At 39.7% G+C, this 21,602-nt stretch overlaps 1 protein-coding gene across 19 annotated transcripts in view; it reads right to left on the reverse strand.

Moving 5' to 3' along the window:
• The window catches only part of ZNF169 (zinc finger protein 169), a 124,658-nt gene that overhangs the window by 13,242 nt on the left and 89,814 nt on the right, over positions 1-21,602 (reverse strand). For 12 of the 19 annotated variants that reach the window (XM_044756970.2, XM_070496020.1, XM_044756968.2 and 9 more), the window contains 3 exons: positions 18,777-18,864; positions 1,576-1,702; positions 1,010-1,105 (listed from right to left, as the gene is read on the reverse strand). In XM_044756970.2, the coding sequence (XP_044612905.1) occupies positions 1,010-1,105; positions 1,576-1,702; positions 18,777-18,809 (256 nt within the window). In that variant the 5' untranslated portion in view covers positions 18,810-18,864. Of the gene's footprint in view, positions 1-1,009; positions 1,106-1,575; positions 1,703-18,293; positions 18,865-21,602 lie in introns of those variants that run through there. The other 7 variants (XM_070496028.1, XM_070496027.1, XM_070496026.1 and 4 more) reach the window with 3 other exon arrangements.

Genomic DNA, 21,602 nt, shown 5'->3' on the forward strand with positions numbered 1-21,602 from the left:
GTGTAAGCGGAGTGCCAGCCTCAGCACATAACATGGCATAACCTAGTCAAGGTGAGGCTATGCGCGCCCATGAACCAGCTACCGCATCCTGGATATGCATCTTGAGAGAGACTCACATGTTCCCAAGGAAGTAACAAGAATATATAGCAACACCATTTCATAGTCAAAAATTGGAAATAACTTAAATGTCCAAAAGAAGAGAACTGACAATTTAACTGCATTAAAACAGAAATATTCATATAATGGAATCATGTAACAGTTTTAAAAAGGATAAGCTAAACCTACACATTTTGACACAAATGAATCTCACATAAAGTTGGTGAAAAGGCATTTTTGGAAGGATGTGTACAATACACTATGTGCAGACAAGTTTACAAACATGCAAAATGACATCTCTATGGCTGAAGGACCCATCGAATGGAAAAAAAAATCAAGGCAGTCATGGGTATGCTAATGCAGAAATAGAACTCTCAGGGGCGGGGTGGAGGGCAGGACACAACCAGGAAGGTACAGGGGCTCTCACCGGGTTTTATAACATTTTATTTCTTAGGCTGCGGGCTGGCACATTGGCACTTGTATGATTCTCCACAGTGTGCTGTAATCTGAAATAATCTCTCATAAAATAAAAGAAACAAAGTTATGGGAATTTATGGGGTAGACTGGTGTACAAAAAAAGTTATCAGGTTAAGAACAGAAACTGGACAGTCTCCAGCAGGTGCAACTGACTTAGTCTCAGAGGGTAAACGCTACATTGAAGGTCAGGCAGACCAACAAAAGCCCAGGAATGGGGGATCCTAGATGTGCTGGAGAGGCGACGCCAGGTGAGTAGAGTGAGACTCCCTGGGGGAGGAGGGTGGCGGATGCCAGGGAAGCCCCCTGGGGTGAGCGTGATGGCACGAAGGGGGCCCTGGAGAAGAGCTTCCTCCCCAGGAGCTCACAGGACTCCTCCGTCCTCACTTGCTGAGCACCTCACTGCCCTGCCCCCGTCCGCCTGCTGCTTCCCACTCACCTGGACAAAGGTCCAGAACACCTTCGCTCTCCTCTCTCCAGGGCTCATCCGCTTGCTCCAGTTGTGTGATGAGTTTGGGTTTAGAAAAGGCAATTCCTTTTGGGAATTGAAACAGAGAAAGAAACCAGGGTGACCTTGGGTTAGAGGCTTAAGAGGCTATCACAGAACTCAGCGTCAACTGGGCAATGCAATAATCCAGAAGTGGGCAGGGAAGCACGGAGGGTGGCAAAGGCTCTCTGAATGCTGAGAGAGGATGCTACGGGGCGGGGGTAGCCTGGATCTGAAGATAGTACACTGGTTCTCCCCTGTGCCTGAGGGAATATAAATAGTCCCCCATTTGAAGCAAGATCACTTCAGAGGAGGAGCCTGGCCAAGGAAGAAGCCTGAAAATGCAGTGTCAGACACCACACACACACACAACTTCACTATTTCCAACTCGACAGAATCCAGAGACTCTCTGGGGGTATGGGGAAAATACGTCTTTCTTTCTGAACCAAAAGCATGACAGCTGCTACATAAAATCTTAAGATGCCCAGAGTCTGCGATCTGAGACAGGCCATTCTTACCCAGCGATACCAAGTGGCTATAGTTCTCCAGCATTACATCCCGATACAGGGTCCTCTGAGCAGGACTCAGGAGCTTCCACTCCTTCTGGGTGAAGGCCACAGCCACATCTCTGAAGGCCATCAATGCCTGTAACACAAACACATCCCTGCTCACCAAGGAGCCAGCACGCCCACTAGTCAACAACCTTAGCCGCTAACCAGGGCTGAGGCAGCAAGAAGGCTAGCATGGGGTACCCAGGTGAGATCCACAGATCCTACTTTTAACCTGGACCCTGGTGCCATGTGTTCAAGATATTAATCCCCTTCACACATTGCTGGTGGCTCTATTTTGGGTTTCTCCATTTGGTTCTATTAATCTCTATGTCCATGACACCGTCAAAAACACAGTTTTGATTACCGTAGCTATATAGGAGGTCTTGAAATCAGGTAGACTGACTCCTCACTTCACTCTTCATTTTAAAGGTAACTTTAGCTATTCTAGGGCATGTACCTTTCCATATAAATTTAGAATAATCTTGTCTATTATCTACCAAAAACCCTTGCTGGAATTTTGACAACATTTGCATTAAACCTGTCTATCAATTTGGGGAGAACCGACATCTTCACTATGTTGACTCTTCATATCCATAGACATGATGCGTTTCTCCATTTATTGAGATGTTCTTTGATTTCTTTCATCAGCATTTTGTGGTTTTTCAGCATACAAATCCTATATAAGTTTTGTTGGATTGATACCTAAGAATTTTTTCATTTTTTTAGTGATTTTTAATGGTATTGTATTTTTAGTTTCAGTGACCACATGTTCATTGCTATGATACAGAAATACAATTGTTTTTGTATGTTTATCCTGATTCCTGCAACCGGGCTGAAGTCACTTATTAGCTCTGAGAGTGTTTTTCTCCCAGGTTCCTTGAGATTTTGTACACAATCATATCATTTGCATATGGGGACAGTTTTATTTCTTCCTTTATAATCTGTACGCATGTTATTTCCTTTTCTTGCCTTATTGTAGAACTTCTAGCACAATAACGAGTAGGAGTGGTGAAAGCAGACATCCGTGCCTTGTTCTCAATGTGAGGAGGAAAGCATTATGGCTCACAGCATTAAGAATACTGTGCTACAATGAGATAACACGTCCCACCCATAGGAGAGGTACGACTAAAGAAATGGAAAAGAACAAGTGTGGGCAGGGTGTGGAGAAATTGCAACCTTTGCTGGTGGGAAAAGTAAAATGGTGCAGTTTCTGTGGAAAAGAGTTCAGCAAAAGTTCCTCAAAAGGTTACACATACAATTTACCATATGATCCAGCAATTTCGCTCCTAGGAATTGAAAGCAGGGACTTAGATACTTGTACACCAATGTCCATAACCACATTATTCACAATAACTCAAAGGTGGAAACAACCCAAATGTCCATCAATAGATAGATGAAGAAAATGTAGTATATGCACACAATTGTGTATTATGCAGCCTTACAGAAGAAGGAAATTCTGAGCCAGCCCTGATGGCTTAGTGGTTAAAGTTCGGCGTGTTCTGCTTTGATGGCCTGGGTTCAGTTCCCAAGTGTGGAACCACACCACTCATCTGTCAGTAGCCATGCTGTGGCAGCGGCTCACACAGAACTAGAAGGACTCACAACTAGAATATACAACTATGTACTAGGGCCTTGGGGAGGGGGGTAAAAAAGAGAGAGAGGAAGATTGGCAACAGATGTTAGCTCAGGGCGAATCTTTCCCAGGAAAAAAGGGAAAATAAAGAGAAGGAAATTCTGATACATGCTACATCAGGGACTAGCCTTGAAAACATTATGCTCAGTGAAATCAGCCAGTCATAGAAAGACAAATATTGTTTGATTCTACTTATAGGAGGTACCCAGAATAGGCAAAATCATGGAGACAGAAAGTAAAATAGAGTTTACCAGCAGCTGGGGGTGTGGGGAATGAGAGTTAGCATTTAATGAATACAGACATTCAGTTTGGGAAGATGAAAAAGTTCTGGAAATGGATGGTGGCAATGGTTGCACAAAATTGTGAATGTACTTAATGCCACTCAACTGTACACTTAAAAATGGTTAAAATGGTAAATTTTATGTTATATATGTTAACAATAAAAAAAGAATGTTAGCTACAGATTTTTTCTGGATGTCCCTAATCAAATAGTTGTTGAGTTCTATCAAATGTTTTCACTGCATCAACCGATATGATCATGTGGGTTTTCTCCTTTAGGCTGTTAATATGGTGGATTACACTCACTGAGTCAAATACAGAACCAGTCTTGCATTCCTGGAGTAAACCGTACTTGGTGATGATGTATAGTCCTTAACAGTCATAGGGCTATTCAAATTATCCATTCCATATTGGGTGTGTTAAGGTAGCTTGTATTTTTCAAGGAATTGGTCATTTTATCTAAGTTGTCAAATTTATGAGTGCAGAGCTGTTCATAATATTCTCATTATTCTTTTTGATGGCTACAGAGTATATAACTATATCCCTTGCTTCATTCCTGATACTGGTAATTTCTGTCTACTCTTTTTTTCTTAGTCTTGCTAGACGTTTATCAATTTTATTTTTTCAAAGCAGCAGCAATTTGATTTACTGATTTTCCCCATTTCTGCTTTTCAATTTCATTGACTTCTGCCTTTATCACTATTATTTCCTTCTATGTGTTTGCTTTGAGTTTATTGCACTTACTTTTCTAGGTTCTTGAGGCAGAAGCTTAGATTATTGTCTTGAGACTTTTCCTCTTTTCTAACACATACATTTAGTGTTACAGGTTTCTCTCCCAGGACTGCTTTGGCTGCATCCCATATACTTTGATATACTGCATTTTCCTTTTCATTCACTTTCATGTATGTTTTTATTTCCCTTGAGACTTCCATTTGTGGTGCATGGATCATTTACAAATATGTTGTCTGTTTTCTAATTGTTTGGCAATTTTTCTGTTAACTTTCTCTCACTGATTTCAAGTTTGATTCCATTGTAGTCAGAGAACCCACTCTGTACAATTTCAATTCTTTCAATTTGTTAAACAAACTTCTATGTTTTGTGTGTTGTATTATGTATGTATTCTGTTTTATGGCCCAAGATATGTCTATCTTGGTATCTGTCCAGGAGTTTAAACAACTGTGTGCTCTGTTATTGTTGTGTGGAATGCTGTATAAATGTTGATTCAATTCTGTTGGTTGATGGTGTTGATAATTTTTTACTGATTTTTGCTCTAATTATTCTATTGATCATATAGAGAAGGGTATTAAGTCTCCAATTAATTGTTGATTTGTCTATTTCCCCTTTCAGTTTTCTTTTTACATATTTTGAAGCTCTTGTTTGATGTGTGCACAGTGAGGATGACTAATCTTCCCGGTGAACTGACCCATTTATCGCCCTCTGTGTCTGGGAATTTGCTTTGCTTTGATGTCTACTTTACCTGATATTAATACAGCCACGCTGTTTTCCTTTGATTAATGTTTGCATGTGTCTTTTAAAAATCCTTTTACTTTTAACCTGCCTACACTATAATATTTGAAGTGAGTTTCACTTAGATAAGATAATAGGGTTTTCTAAATCCACTGTGTCAGTCTCTCTCTTTTAGTGGTGCATTTAGACCATTTTAATTTTGTTTTCTTTGCTTTTTGCTTCTCAGTTTTCTTACTATTGACTTCTTGTGGGTTACTTGACCTTTATATAATTCAATTTTGATTTATCTAGTGTCTTTTAGTGGATCTCTTTGTATCATTTTTTTATTGGTTGCTCTAGGTTCTACATTACCTATACATAACTTCTCAGTGTACTGGGGACATCGTTGAACCAGTTTGAAGGAAGTACAGAAACCTTACGTCCCATTACATCCTCTCCCCTTCCTGTTTAAAATATAATTCTCTTCTCCTTCCAGAGGTTCAGTGACACAAATGTTAGCTATTTTGTTATACTCCCACAGTTCTTAAGACTTAACTCATTTTCTTCCCAGTGTATTTCTCCCTGTTGTACAGATTGGGTGACTTCTATTGCTCTATCTTCTAGTTCACTGATTTCTCTGTTACCTCTAAGCTGCCGGTAAGCCCATCTACTACTGAGCCTTTTTGTTCAGGTACATATTTTTCAGTTGTAACATTTCCATATACATAATCATAATATCTTCTATTTCTTTGCAGAGGCTTTCTAATTTTTCATTTATCTCAAGTGTGTTCTTTAGGCTGTGGATAACCAACTGTCAGAGCACCATGTGTATAAAGACTGTCCTTTTCCAATTAAATGGTCTTGGCACCCTTGTCAAAAATCAACTGACCATATGCAAGGGGTTTTCTTCTGGGTTCTCGATTCTATTCCATTGCTCTATGTCTAACCTTATACTAGTACAACACTGATTTGGTTACTGCAGCTTTGTACTAAGCATTGAAATCAGGCAGTGTGAGTCCTCCAACTTTGTTTTGTTTTTTTTATGATCGTTTTGGCCATTCAGGTTCCTATGAGATTCCAAATGGATTTTAAGATAGGCTCTTCTATTTCTGTAAAAAACAAAAATGAGATTTTGATAGGAATTGTACTGAATCTTCAGACCACTTTGGGTAGTACTGTCGTCTTAGCAATATTTAGTCTTCCAATCCATAAGCCTCGGAAGTCTTTCCACTAATTTAGGTCTTCCTTAATTTCCTCCAGCAACGGTTTGTAGTTTTCAGTGAAGAAATCTTTTGCTTCCTTGGTTAAATTTATTGCTCAGTATTTTATTCTTTTTGATGGTGTTGTAAAGGGAATTTTTAAAAATACAGAAATACAACTGACTTTGCATGTTGATTTTGTATCCTACAACTTTGTTGAATTCATTTATCAGCTCTAACAATTTATTTTGTGGATTCTAGGGTTTTGTAGATATGAGATAACATCTTCGGTGAAGAGATAATGTTACTACATTTCCAATTTGGATGTCTTTTCTTTTTCTTGCCTAATTAACTCTGACTAGAACTGCCAGCACTATGTCGAACAGATGTGGCAAAAGCAGGCATCCTTACCTTGTTCCTATACTTCAGGAAAAAGCTTTTCGTCTTTCACCATTGAGAACAAATGTTAGCGTAGATTTTTCATACATGGCCTTTATCATGTTAAGGACGTTTCCTTGTATTCATAGTTTACTGAATATTTTATCATAAAAGGATGTTCAATATTGTGAAATCCCTTCTCAGCATCAATTGAGATGATTGTGTGGTTTTTATCCTTCACCCTCTTAATGTGGTGTATTACAGGATTGATTTTAATATGTTGAAACATCCTTGCAATCTGGAAGTAAATCTCACTTGGTCATGAGGTACAATCCTTTTAGGATGTTGCTGAATTAGGTATGGGAGAACTCTGGCGAGGATTTTTTGCATCTATATTCATAAGGGATATTAGCCTGTAGTTTTCTTTTCTTGCAATGTCTTTGTCTGACACCTCTGGTATCAGAGTAATGTCATCCTCATAGAGTGAATTAGGACATGTCCTCTCCAGTGTTTTGGAATACTTTGAGAAAGATTCATGTTAACTCTTCTTTATATGTTTGATAGAATTAGTGAGTGAAGCCATGTGGTCATGAGATTTTCTCTGTTGGGAGGTTATTACTGATTCAATATGCTCCCTAGTTGTAAGTCTATTTAGAATTTCTGTTTTATCCTGAGTCAGTTTAGACAGATGTGTCTTTCTAGAAATTCGTCCATTTCACCTTGGGTTGCCAATTTGTTGGCATATATCCGTATTCCCTTATAATCCTTTTTATTTTTTAAAAAAATTGACAGTAATGTCTCCAATTTCATTTCTGATTTTAGTAGTTTAAGTCTTCTTTTTTTGTCAGTCAATCTAGATAAAATATTTGTCAATTTTGTTATTTTTTTTAAGGAACCAACTTTAAGTTTCATTGATTTCTCTATTATTTTTCTATTCTCCATTTTATCTTTGTTCTAACCTTTATTATTTCCTTCCTTCTGTTAGCTTGGGATTAGTTTGTTCTTCTTTTTCTAGTTATTTAAGGTATGCTATTAGGTTATTGATTTGAGATCTTTCTTCCTTTTTAGTGTATGCATTTACAGCTATAAATTTCCCTCTAAGCACTGCTTTCACTCTATTCCATAAGTTCTGGTATATCATGTTTTCATTTCCATTCATCTCAGGCTATTTTTTCCTTCCTCTTGTGATTTCTTCTTTGATACATTGGTTAAGAGTGTGCTACTTAATTTCCAGAGTTATTGTGAATTTCCAGAGTCCCTTCTGTTATTCATTTCTAGTTTCATTCCACTGTGATCAAAAAAGTATGATTTCAGTCATTTCAAATTTATTAAGACTTACCTTGTGACCTAACATAAGGTCCATCCTAAAGAATGTTCCATGTCGCTTGAGTAGAAGGTATATTTTGCTATTGTTGGGTGGAGTGTTGTATATACCTCTAAGGTGCAATTAATACACAGTGTAGTTCAACATCTATCTTTCCTTACTGATCTGTCTGGCTGCTCTATTTATTATAGAAAGTTGGATATTAGAGTCTCCAACCATTATTGTAGAACAATTTTTCTCTTCAATTCTTTCCATTTTTACTTCATATATTTTGGGACTATATGTATATATTTATAATTGTTATATGTTCTTTCTGTAGTCAATGTTTTATCAACATATGATGTTCTCTTAATCTCTTGTTCCGTTTTTTGATTTAAAGTCTATATTTTGTCTCACAACACAGCCATTCCAGCTCTCTTTTGGGTACTATTTGTATGGAATATCTTTTTTCATCCCTTTACTCTCAACCTCTTTATGTTGTTATATCTAAAGTGAGTCTTGTGTAGACAGCACATACATATATCTTGGTTTTTTTACTCTAGTCTACTAGTCTATGCCTTTGATTGGAGAGTTCATTTCATTTACATTAAAGGTCATTGCTGAAAAGGAAAGATTTACTTCTGCCATTTAGCTGTTTTCTGTGTGTCTTCTATGTCAGTTGTTCCTCAATTCCTCCATTACTGCCTTTTTAATATTTATTGTTTTTTCTAAAATAACACTTTTATCCCCTTCTTTCCTTTTCTGTATGTTTTTTAGTATTTTCTTAGTGGCTATCTTGTGGATTACAATTAACATACTAAACTTGTAAAATCTACCAACTTAGTTTCAATAGTATAAAAACACTCTGCTCTACTTTTCCATCCCTCTCCACTTATTTTATATCTGTCAGGTTACATCTTTATACTATATACTACCCCTATTTTATAATTGTCAGATTACATCTCTATATTTTGTATGCCCATTAACATAAATTTATAATTACTTTGTGCATTTGCCTTAAATCATATAAGGAAAAGCAGAAGTTACAAACCAAATAAAAAGTACAATAATAGTGGCTTTTATGTATACCTATGAAGTTAACTTTACTAGTGTTCATATTTCTTTTTTATGGTTTAGAGTTACTATCTAGTGTCATTTCAGCTTAAAGCAGTTTTTGTAAAGTGGGTCCACTGTTGATGAGCTCTCTCAGGTTTTGTTTATCTGAAAACATCTTAATTTCTCCTTCATTCTTGAAGTATAATTTGCTGGCTATAATCTACACAGAACTGAAATATAATGATGTACACTCGATATTTATATAATATTACAAACCAATGTAACTGCCAATAAAAAAATATATATATAAAGAATTATTACTTGATAGTTTTTCTGCCAAGACTTTAAATGTGTTATCCTACCGACTGGTGGCCTCCTTTGTTTCTGATGAGAAATCAGCTGTTTAATCTCATTGAGGATCCTTTGTAGGTAACAACTTCTCACTTGCTGCTTTTGAAATTCTGTCTTTGTCTTTGGGTTTTGATAATTTGACTATAATATGTTTTGGTGTGGATCTTTTGAGTTTATCCTGTTTGGAGTTTGTTGAGCTTCTTGAATGTATAGATTTATGTCTTTTATCAAATTTGGGAAGTTTCTGGAAATTATTTCTTGAAATTTTCTTTCTCTCTCTCCTTTCCCTCTGCAATTCTCATCATGGGTATGTAAGTACACCAAATGGTGTGTCACAGGTCTCTTAAGCTCTGTTCGTTTTTCATTATTCTTTTCTCTTTCTGTTTCTCAGAATGAATAATCTCAACTGAACTATTTTCAAGTTCACTGACTCTTTATTTTGCCTGCTTAAATATACTGTTGAACCCTCATAATGAATTTTTCACCCTAGTTATTATACTTTGCAGCTCCAGGTTCCTCTTTCTAAGTTCTCTTAATTAATATTCTCTATTTGTTCAAACATTGTTGACCTAGCTCCTTTAGTTCCATGACCAAGGCTTCCTTTAGCTCTTTGTGCACATTTAAGATAGTTGAGATAAAATCTTTGTGCTCGAACTTCCTCATGGATGGTTGGTATGCAGGAAGTGTAAAATGCCACAGCATTCTCCTGCCACAAAGTCGGAGCTTCTTTCTTCATCAAATCTTCCAGTTTTGACTAGATTCCAAAGTTCTACAAAAGTTAATTCTGACAGTTTTTGGCAGCTCATTAGTTGCTTTTGGGCAGATGGATTTCCCTACTCAGCCATTTTTGATGATACAAGTTCTTTTTTTAAAAATTGTAAAATCCCATTTATATGAAATATCCACAACAGGTAAATCCAGAGACACAAAGCAAGTTAGCGGTTGCCAGTGTCTGGGGAGAGCAGCAAGTGGGGAGTGACTGTTTGATGTCGGATTTGGGAGTACTGAAAAAATGCTGCTACCAGACAGAGGTGATGGCTGACAACACTGTGAATACACTAAACGCCACTGAATTGTACATTAAAAAATGGTTAATTTTATGTTATGCAAAATTCACATCAATAAAATTTTTTTAAGTCACTTCAAGGAGATGTGCATCCAAGGGCACTTTCTGTAACAGGGCCCAGAATATTAACACTTTCAACAAATCAGAAACAGAGGGACTATTCACAGGACTCTCACCATCCTACCTACACTCTCAGTATGATCAGAATTTCCCCCACGTTCCTTACTGTTCCTATGTCAGTACTCTGAGGTGGAGTCAGGCTCCATATGGGGTTAGCACATGGAAGTTCCCTGTATGTCACTCATATCTATGGCCTTTCTCCCTCTTTCAATTCTCTGATACTGAACAAACTTAGAGTTTCACATTCAACGTATTTATAGCATTCTCTCCACCCCTGTGAATTTCCACTTGTGGATTATCTGATGCTTGTTCAATTGTGAATTTTGACTAAAGGCTTTTCCACATTCAAAACATTTATAGAGTGCTATGGGCTGAACCATGTCCTCCCAAAATTCATGTTGAAGCCCTAACCCCCAATATGTCTATATGTGGAGATGGGGCCTCTAAGGAAGTAAGTATGGTTAAATGAGGTCATAATGGTAGGACCCTGACACAAAAGGGCTGGTGCCTCATAAGGTGAGAAAGAGACTCAAGCTCATTCTCTCTGCCATGTGAGCACACAGTGAGAAGGAAGACATCTGTAGGCCAGGATGAGTCCTCACCAGGAACCAAATCAGCCGGCACCTTGATATTAGATTCCTAGTGTAAAGACTTGTGAGAAACACATTTCTGTTGTTTAAACCACTAGTCTATGGTATTTGTTATGGCAGCCCTAGCAGACCAATACAGACTTTGGTACTGAGAGTTGGGTGCTGCTGTGACAGATACCTAAAACTGTGGACGTGGCTTTGGAACTGTGTGATGGGCAGAGGCTGGGAGAGTTTTGAGGTGCATGCTAGAAGAACCCAAGACTGACATGAAAGGACTGCTGGCCGAAATATAGACATTAAAGGTGATTTTGAGGAAGGCTAAGAAAGAGGAAAGTTAGAGAGAAAACATCCATCTTCTCAGAGAATGCACAAATAACCATGAACAGAATGTTGGTAGAAATAGGCATTAAAAGACATTCTGGTGATGTCTCAGATGGAAATGAGCAGCAGGTTACTGGAAACTGGAGGAAAGGTGATCCCTGTTATAAAGTGGCAAAGAACTTGACTGAACTCTGTTCTGGTGTTTTGTGGGAGGTTGAACTTGTGAGTGACCAGACTGGATATTTAGCTGAGGAGATTTCTGAGCAAAGTTTTGAAGGAACAGTTTAGTTCCTCCTTACTGCTTATAGTAAAATGTGAGAGGGGAGAAATGAATTGAAGAAGGATTTGTTAAGCAAAAAGGAAACTGCACTGAAGATTTGGAAAATTCTCAGCCTTTGCAAAAAAGTGAGAAAGCTTGCTCTGAAGAGAACACTGAGGGCATGCTGAAGAATGATTTGATAAAGAGATTAGGATGAGTGTGAACCACGAATTTAATCAACTTCAGCAGAAGCCAGGAAGAGAAGGGATTATACCAGCAGAAACACTGCCAGCTGGGGCTAAAGTAAAAAGAGAAAGCAGGATGGAATGAGGAAGTCTTCGAACACGCATTATCCTTCAAGAAAAGGGAGGAATAACCCTGAAAGCAATTCAGAGATTGTCAGGGCTGCCAATCCCACAACACAGGCCCAGGGGGCAAGGCTGCCCACTCCTCAGTTTTAGCAGGGCCTTTGCTGAGAGCCATGGAGGCAGGGTTGCCCCTCTGAGCCAAAGGGACACTGTCAACCCAGAGGACCTGGAGAGGAGAACTTCAAACCAGAAGATTATTCTCAGCCCAAACATCTGACAGAATTTATCTGGCTAGGCTTTGGACTTGTCAGGACCTGCCACCTTATCTTCTTTCTCCCTTTTGGAATGGCAATGTCTGCCCTCTGCCTGTCCCACCATTTTATTTTGGAAATTAACTTGTCTGGTTCACAGGTTCACAAGTGGAGAGGAATTTTGCCTTAGGATGAATGGTACTTCAATTTGTGTCTCACACATGCCTCTCATTTAGAGGATATTTATATGAGACTTTGGACCTTAAAGTTATGCTGGGATGAGTTAAGACTTTGGGGTCTCGTAGGATGAAATAATGTATTTTTCCTGTGAGGAGGGCATGAACTTGGGAGGCCAGGGTTTGGAATGCTATGTACTACACTGTGTCCCCCCAAATCCACAAGTTGAAGCCCTAACCCCAATGTGGCTGTATTTAGAGATGGGGCCTCTAAGGAAATAATTAAGGTTAGATGAGGTCATAAGGGCAGGGCCCTGATCCCACAGGAATAAGAGGAAGAGACATCAGAGCTGTCTCCACCATGTGAGGACACGGCAAGAAAGCAGCCATCTGGAAGCCAGGAAGAGAGTTCTTGTCAGGAACTGAATCAGCCAGCACCTTGATCTTGGACTTTCCAGTCCCCAGAACTGTGAGAAAACAGAATTTCTATTGTTTAAGCCACCTAGTCTGTGGTATTCTTTTATGGCAGCCCCAGCAGACTAATACATGGGGTTTCTCTCCAGTGTAAACTCTGATGCTAATCAAGGTTTGCATTTGGACAGCAGGCTCTCCGTCTGTTACCACATCCACAGAGCTTCCCACCAGTGTGGACTCGGTGGATCCGGGGGGAAGATGGTGGGAGCTCTGGCTGGAGCACTCCCCACAGACACTACATCTGTATGGCTTTTTTCCCCTTCTCTGATGCTGGCCAAGTTGTGAGTTTGGACAGAAACCCCTCCCACATTTATCATATCTGCAGGGCTTCTCTCTGAAGTTGACTTTTTGGTATTGGGCCAGATGTGAGCTACAGATACAGCGTTTCTCACACACCTTTTACACTCACAGGGCTTCTCTCTGTGAGACTGTGAGTTTGCCTGTGGAGAACAAGGTGTGAGCTCTAACTAAAGGCTATCCCACACTTACTGGATTTTTAGTTTCTCTTCCAAGCTCTGATGCTGAAAGAGACCTGAGCTGGATTAGAATCCTTCCTTTCCCCACATTTGTTGCAGCCATAGGGTTTCTCTCCAGTGTGCAATCTCCAATTCTGACTGAAGCTTTTTAAGCATACAGTACACTTGCACAGTTTCTCTCCCGTATGAATCCTCTGATACTAAGTTTTGAGCTTTGAATGAAAGATTGACTGCCATTATCACACAAGTAGAGTCTCTCACCAGAATGAATTTTCTGATGTTGCCTGAGCTCAGAATTGAATCTGAAGCTTCTTCCACAAATGACACATTTGTGGGTTCTTCTTCCTGAACAATCACTCTCTTGGGTAGGAAAGTCTGAGTTTAGACTGACATTGCTCCTATGCTCATCACATCCCAGGGTTCTTGCTCCTGTGGAATTTTCCTTATGGAGCATGGTCACTTGCCAGTAAAATAAGAGAGTTCCTTAGGGAGGGTCTTGGAGGAATCTAACCTGAGCCAGTGTGACAAGCTTTCCCCAAAGCAGGCTCCTGAGGACCATTCCTGGGGACCATTCTCGGTGCCAATAAGACACAAACATCTGACATTTTTTCGCTCACAAAATAAGATGGCTTGTCTCCACCTTCATTGGAGAATGATGTTTTGATTTAGGTTGTGTATGCGAATCTTCTCCTACTCAAACGTGAGTTCACTGAAAGCAGAGGCTATGATGTTTCTGTCCTGACGTTCTCTGTCTCATCAGGCAAAGGAGGCTTTGCATTCTGTCCCTACGTGTCCAACACACAAGAAACACAGACAAACTCCACAGCAGCTCATCAGCTGAACTGGCAAGCTAGCACTGTGGCCATGTGTAGTGCCTCTATCCAAGACTGAGAAAGGAGGCAGGTGTTGGCTCCAGGGTGGTGGTTCCAGTCACTTCCCAACTACTAAGTCTCCTTGCTTGGCCTCAGTGCTGGTCCTTGTAATCTCACCATCGTTGCAGACCATGAGCTTTATCATGAAGGAGTAGAAAGTCAGGTGGGAGGGAAAACACAAGGGCCCAATCAGCAATATCCTGTCCTCTCGGTCCCTCCGGGGACACCACAAGGGTCTCCAAGTTGGATGCCAGGGGAGGGGCTAGCACAGAAACTCTAGCCCCAGGCATGGTGAAAAGCATGGCTGATGGGGCAGAAGCACCAAGATTAACCTCATCGTTCTGTTTGAAATATTCTCTAATTTCTCTTGTAATTTCTTCAGTGACCTAAGGATTAGTAAGAAATATGTTGTTTAATTTCCAAATATTTGATATTTACTTAGATATCTTATTATTGATTTGTAATATAATGCTATTAGAGTCACAGAATACACTCTGCATTCTTTAAACTCTTTTAATGATGTCTTTTATAGATTAGCATGTAGTCTATCTTGGTGACCACAGTGATAGTACTTGAAAATAATGTGCATTCTGCAGTTGTAGGGTGCAGTATTCTATAACTATCAATCAGGATGATGCAGCAGCTAGTTTTCTTCAGATCATCTGTGTCTTTAGTGGTTTTTTACCTAGTTGTTTCTATCAATTGCTCAGAGGTGGTTAAAACCCACCTCTGGGTTGTAATGGTACAATTGCTTTTTTCTTCCTTTAATTCTGTCAATTATTTTGAAGCTTTGTTATTAGACACACACATAACTGTTACGTCTTCCTAATGAAGTGACTCATATCATTCAGAATTGGTCTTTCTTCCCTCTGTCTTGAAGTCTATTTCATTTGATATTACTCCATTTTCCTCTTCCTTGTTGAGTATAATTACAATAGAGACTTTAAAGTGCTTGTCTAATAATTTCATCTACGGGTGAATTATGGTACGTGAATTACATCTCAATAAAAAATTTAAAATTTGAAAGATGGGTAGGATTAAGAATAGTCAAGGAAAGAATAGAGGTCTAAGGGGCTGGCCTTCTGGCCGAGTGGTTAAGTTCACGCGCTCCGCTGCAGGCAGCTCAGTGTTTCGTTGGTTCGAATCCTGGGCGCGGACATGGCATTGCTCATCAAACCACGCTGAGGCAGCGTCCCACATGCCACAACTAGAAAGACCCACAATGAAGAATATACAACTATGTGCTGGGGGGCTTTGGGGAGAAAAAGGAAAAAATAAAATCTTAAAAAAAAGAAAAGAATACAGGTCTAAGAATCTAGATGAGGCCTAGAGGGAGGGAGGGAACAGAGATACCATGAGCAAAGGAAGAGAGGGAGCAAGCACCAGACATGGCTGGGCTGGAGCAACTGGCAGGAGGGAAAGGAAGTCAGTGGTGGAACAGAGGGCAGAGGTGTGGCAGCATCCTGTGGATGGTTCTGAAAGCAAAGAGAAGAACAGAGACACTCTTCTATAGAGCTGTAGGTCATGCCAGATGTAACACTCATGCCTCCTCTCTCAGTCATATTTTGTGGTGAGAATAACTAAGTGCAAAATTCATTTCATGGATAAAATTTCCACAGAACAGGTTCTCAAATATTGAGAACAAGTTAAATTTCCAATAACTGAGAAATAGTGGTATGGAATAGTGAAAATCTGTGAATGTTTGTAACCTGTAAAGAGTCATAGATTTGAATGTGAATATTAGTGGTTTCTCCATCTTTAAAAGCATGATGCTGAGGCAGTCACTAGTTTTAATATGCTACAATTTTATCATTAAAATCTGTCCAAGATGCACACAGACCAAAATTATTAATTAAATTCCAATGATAGGAATAACTGAATGTTCATTAACTGATAGATGAATAAACAAAATGTGGTATATCTACACAATGGAGTATTATTCGACCATAAATAATAATGAAAATATTACTGCTTTGGGCTATGACATGGATGAACCTTGAAAATATACGCTAAGTGAAAGAAAACAGACACAAAAGACCACATATTATATGATTTCATTTATATGAAACGTACAGAATAGTCAAATTCTTAGAGACAAAAAGCAGATTAGCGGTTGTCAGGGGCTGAGGGAAGGGAGAATGGGGAGTGACTCCTAACAGGTATGGGGTTTCCTTGGTGGGTAATGAAAACATGAGGGTTGCACAGCTTTGTCAATATACTAAAATCTACAGAATTGTACACTTTAAAAGGGCAAATTTTATTGGATATAAATTATACCTCAGTAAAAAATTTTTAAAATGTTTTAATTCCAGTGATAGGTAAACCCCTAAAAAAGTTGGGAATCTTATCAGAATGGAGTCTGTGCTGTAGATATCATTGTTAGTAGACCATCAAAGGCTCCTGCACACAGCAGACATTCAAAACAATTTTAAAGAGTCAGTGAAGGAGTACTAGCTAATTTCTTACACGTTAACAGCCTGTAGGCACAGCCCCCTTCTGTATCACAACTCTAATGCATATTCCAATTTCCCCTCTCAGGCAAAGGCCCTTGGGAGAAATGCCTAACTGTCATGTTGTATATATAAGTCAGAATATTCCATATAATTCAGATGTGACATACAACAAAGTACCTGGAAATGCGATTTGAAAAACTCTAAAATATGTAATTTTTATGCCTCAAAATAACAAACAGCAAAACAAACAAACCCCTTTGTTTTTTAGTTTTTTCAAAATAATGGTCCCTTTATAAAATAAGTATAAGTGCCAGATACTCTTACAGGTATGGAAACTTCATCTTAAAAAACTAAGCCAGTCAGATGCTTATGCCCTGGCATCCAGGAAAATAATGAATATTGAGAGACGTTGGTCATAGACAGGATGAGGTTCAAGGTGTGCTAAGGATCCCACAGGAAGTGGCAGAGTAGAGACAGGAAAAGTAAGCCAGTACAATGTTCCATTTCAGCCAAGAATGCTTCTCTATTAACATCATAAATGGTAAAGTGCAATGTACAAAAGAAAAGCTGTCCCTGTTACTTTAGGGAACATGGCATGCATTAACATACACACTTTCTCTCAAAGGTAGAAAGATTTGACAATTGAGGGACACAGAGCTCTCAATGATATTCTGTTAACATCAAAAACCAATCATTTTAGGGAGCCGGCCCCGTAGCTGAGTGGTTGGGTTCATATGCTCCACTTCGGCGGCCCAGGGTTTCACCAGTTTGGATCCTGGGCACAGACATCAGGCACCGTTCATCAGGCCATGCTGAGGTGGCATCCCACATGCCACAACTAGAAGGACCCACAACTAAAAATATACAGCTATGTGCTGGGGGGCTTTGGGGAGAGAAAGGAAAAATAAAATCTAAAATAACCCCAATCATTTTAAACTTATATAGTAACAGACAAATATCCACCATATAAGCTCAGTATTACTATCAAGTTCACATCTTCTTGCAAAAAAATTCTACACTGGACATATTTATAGGACAGGCAATGCAAAACTTACACTATTTTGTGTAACTGATATAATTTACACATAAGTATCCTGCCTGGCATCTGTTTAGGTCGTCAGTAAACATCAACTTTACTCGATTATGTCAAATTCACAGGCTACCTAGTCTTAGGGATTATAAAATCTTTCCTTTAGGACATATATTTATTCAGGTAGTATTTATTTCCAATCCTTGATTTTAACATGGCAAACTCCTTCTCAAAATCCTTCAAAACCCAGCTTGCTCCAAGTTCAAGTCCACACTCCTCAGCCTGGCTTCCAGGATTCTGGCTGAACTGTCTCCCTCCAGTCTCAGGGGGATGCAGGCAAAGCCTTCAGGTGCCAGACAAGTAATGAGTGAGCAGAGCAGGGGTCTCGGTCTCAGGGTCAAAGGGCACAAGGAGGTGTGACTAAACTATGGAGATGCTATTTGGCTCCAGCTACCTGTCATCCACCAAGAGTGGGGACTCAAGACAGTGGGGAACAATCTATTCTCAGAAAAATTGGCAATCCAGACCTTTAGGGTAATCTACAAATTTTTAAGTGTAGAAAACTCATTTAAATACAAAGCACGGGCTGGCCAAACCAAATTCTATCCACATGTCACAAGCAAATAGAATGTCAGCATCCTCACCTCTACAGAGAAACCAACGTGACTCAAGGCCACTGGCTGCTTCAAGCTTCCCACGTGGTGAGGGACAGTCCATTGGTCACCCAGTGTCTGAGACGCGATAGGCTTCCTGCCACATCCCCACAAGAATGCCTTCCCTCAGCTCTTCAATTTGCCCAGTCCATCAGGGGCAGCTCAGGGAACTCCTCCTTTAAAGACTTCCTTCACTTTTTTTGGCCTTGGGACTTGCTGAGCACATGAGAGTGAATGTCCTGTATTTTCATTTTGACTGCTCAGGCTGAGCAGTCTGTGCTGATAACAGTTTATTACTTGGTGAATTCCTGAGTCACGAATGGAGTAGGGAAGTCTGAGAGAGGGCTCCAGGTAAGATGGACCATACCTCCAAGATCAGGGCTGGGTATGGCCTAACACCAACAAGGCAGCTCCAAGACAAGAAAAGGCAATGGGTCCATCCTGCAAGACCTAGGAAGAAAGGTGAGGACTTACCTCGTCTGTGGCTGTCAGGAGCCCTGGGGCCATATTCCTGGTCTCCTGAGTGCTCCGCCTGGAGGAGAGTCAAGTTGCAGAGGCAGATCTAGGGAAAAAGAAGAGAAGTAAGAGGGATGCTGAGGAGGAGCATTGTCTGCCCAGCCTCCCAGGTCAGCAGAGGAGAGGGGGAGTAAGGAAGGCAGGTTGCAGAGGGCATCAGAGCAGCCCACTCTTAAGCAGTAACCAGTGTCCTGTAGGTAAGGCCCCCAGAGCTGGAACAGCAGCAGGCTTGGCCTCAATCTCTGGTTGGGAAATGAAGCCCCCAGCAGCTGCGAAAGACTCTGTCACTGTGTGGACTCTGTTAAGAGGAAAAGGGCCTCAGAGTGCCCACAGGTAAGCATTCACATTGAGAAGTAAAGTGACTTATCATAGTGAAAACAGAAGCTACCCATCCGTATCTGCCCTGAGGCCAAAGGATGAGGCCCAGGAAATTCAAAACAGAAGGAGCACTACAGGACTCCACAGAATGGCGACCTGGGGGAGACCTGAAGCAGGGGGAAGCCATAACCTGGTTGCACCCTCCTCTCCACTTAAATATCCAAGATTAGGTTCCCAAAATTTGAAATGTGACTTGAAATTTAAGAATGGGCAGTCAGCAAATGGCTCAGTCTTCAATAAGTCAATTTCATAAAGAAATTTTTAAAAGAGGAGATGCTCCTTAGTGAAAAGATACTTAAGAGAGAAATCATTCTTCAGATGTCATCTACAGGCCTTGACTGGGCCCTAGCTTGCACAAATGAAGAACTGAAAAACGTTTGGGGACTACAAAGGACAGTTCAATATGAACTGCGTATTAGATGATGTTAGAGAATTATTGTAAACATTGTTAGACGTGACCATGATATTCTGGATATAGAGGAAAACGACAGTCATCATTAAGAAACGATGCTGAAGTACTGAGGAGTGAATTAACATATTTATAATTTTTTTTAAATGTGACGCTTTTGACAAGTTAATAGCATTAAAAGAGGGTGGAGAGCTCTTATCGAATAAAAGGAGACCTAAGAGGCACATCAATCAAATGCAATGTGTGGACCTTGTTAAGGCATTTTTGAGGCAATTGAGGAACTCTGAACACTGATTAGATATTAGATGATATTAAGGAATCAATATTAATTTTATTAGGTTTAGGTTAAGAAGGGGCTGCACTGATGCACCCATGGCACAGTGCTTAAGTTTGGTGCACTCCACTTTGGTGGCCCGGGTTCATGGGTTTGTGGGTTTGGATCCTGGGTGCAGACCTTTACCACTTGTCAGCCATGCTGTGGTGGCGACTGACATATACAGTGGACGAAGACTGGCAACAGATGTTAGCTCAGGGCTAATCTTCCTCAGCAAAAAAAGAAAATAATAATAATGAGCTTCACTGATACCCTCTGCAAATAATTGTGGCTATGCTTTAAAAAAACAGAGTGCAAAATCTATAGCTAACATCATATTTAATGGTGAGAAACTAGATGCTGTCTTCATAAGATCAGAAACAAGGTAAGGATATCTTCTCTCACCACTCATATTCAACATCACACTGGAAGTCCTAGCTAATGTAAGACAAGAAAAGACAATAAAAGGTACACAGATTGGGAACGGAGAAACAAAACTGTCTTTGTCTGTGGATGACCTGATTGTCTATGTAGAAAATCCCAAAGAATCAACACAAAATTTCTGAGACTAACAAGTGATTATATCAAGGCTGCAGGACACAAGGTTAATATACAAAACTCAACTGCTTTCCTATATACCAGCCACAAACAAATGGAATTAGCAATTAAAAGCACTACAACATCCATATTAGCATCCAGAAAAAGGAAATACTTAGGTCTAAGTCTAAAAAATAACTTTTGTATAAGATCTGTATGAGGAAAACTATAAAACTCTGCTGAAACAAATCAAAGATCTAAACAAATGGAGGTAGTCCATATTATGCACAGGGAGACTCGATATTGTTAAGATGCCAGTTCTTCCCAACTGGATCTATACGTTCACACAACCTCCATCAAAATCCCAGCAAGTTACTTCAAGGATAGCAACAAATTGGTTCTAAAATTTATATGGAATGGCAAAAGATCCCAAAGAGCCAACACAATACTGAAGAAGAATAACGAAGACTGATACAACCAGATTTCACAACCTACTACAAAGCTACAGTAATTAACAGAGTGTGATATAGGCAAAAATTAATTTAAAAATAGACAAAAAGATCAATGGAACAAAACAGCACAGAAACAGACACACAAAGAACAAAGGAGCAAAGGAAATTCAAAAAATAACTCAATATGAATCAGAGACCTAAAGGTAAAATGTGAAACTATAAAACTGGAAGGTAACATGTGAGAAAATCTAGGTGACCTTGGGTTTGGCAATGTCCTTTCAGATATAACACCAAAAGTATAGTCCAGGAAAGAAAAGAATTGGTAAGTCAGGTTCTGTTAAGATTAAAAACTTCTGCTCTGCAAAAGATACTGGTAAGAAAATGAAAAGTAAACACATAGACTGGGAGAAAATACATGAAGAAAAAGAAGTGGAAAAGAGAAACAGAATCATAATCAGAGTTAAGAAAACTTGCTACACCTCTCAGCAAAATAAAAAGCAAATTGGGGTCGGCCCTGTGGCATAGTGGTTAAGTCTGCACACTCCGCTTCAGCAGCCTGGGTTCGCGGGTTCATATCCCAGGCATGGACCTACACCACTTGTCACTCATGCTGTGCCAGCAATCCACATATAAAATAGAGGAAGACTGGCAATGGATGTTAGCTCAGGGTGAATCTTCCTCAGCAAAAAATGCAA

This window comes from Equus asinus, chromosome 23 (assembly GCF_041296235.1).
Source record: "Equus asinus isolate D_3611 breed Donkey chromosome 23, EquAss-T2T_v2, whole genome shotgun sequence".
Taxonomy (NCBI): domain Eukaryota; kingdom Metazoa; phylum Chordata; class Mammalia; order Perissodactyla; family Equidae; genus Equus; species Equus asinus.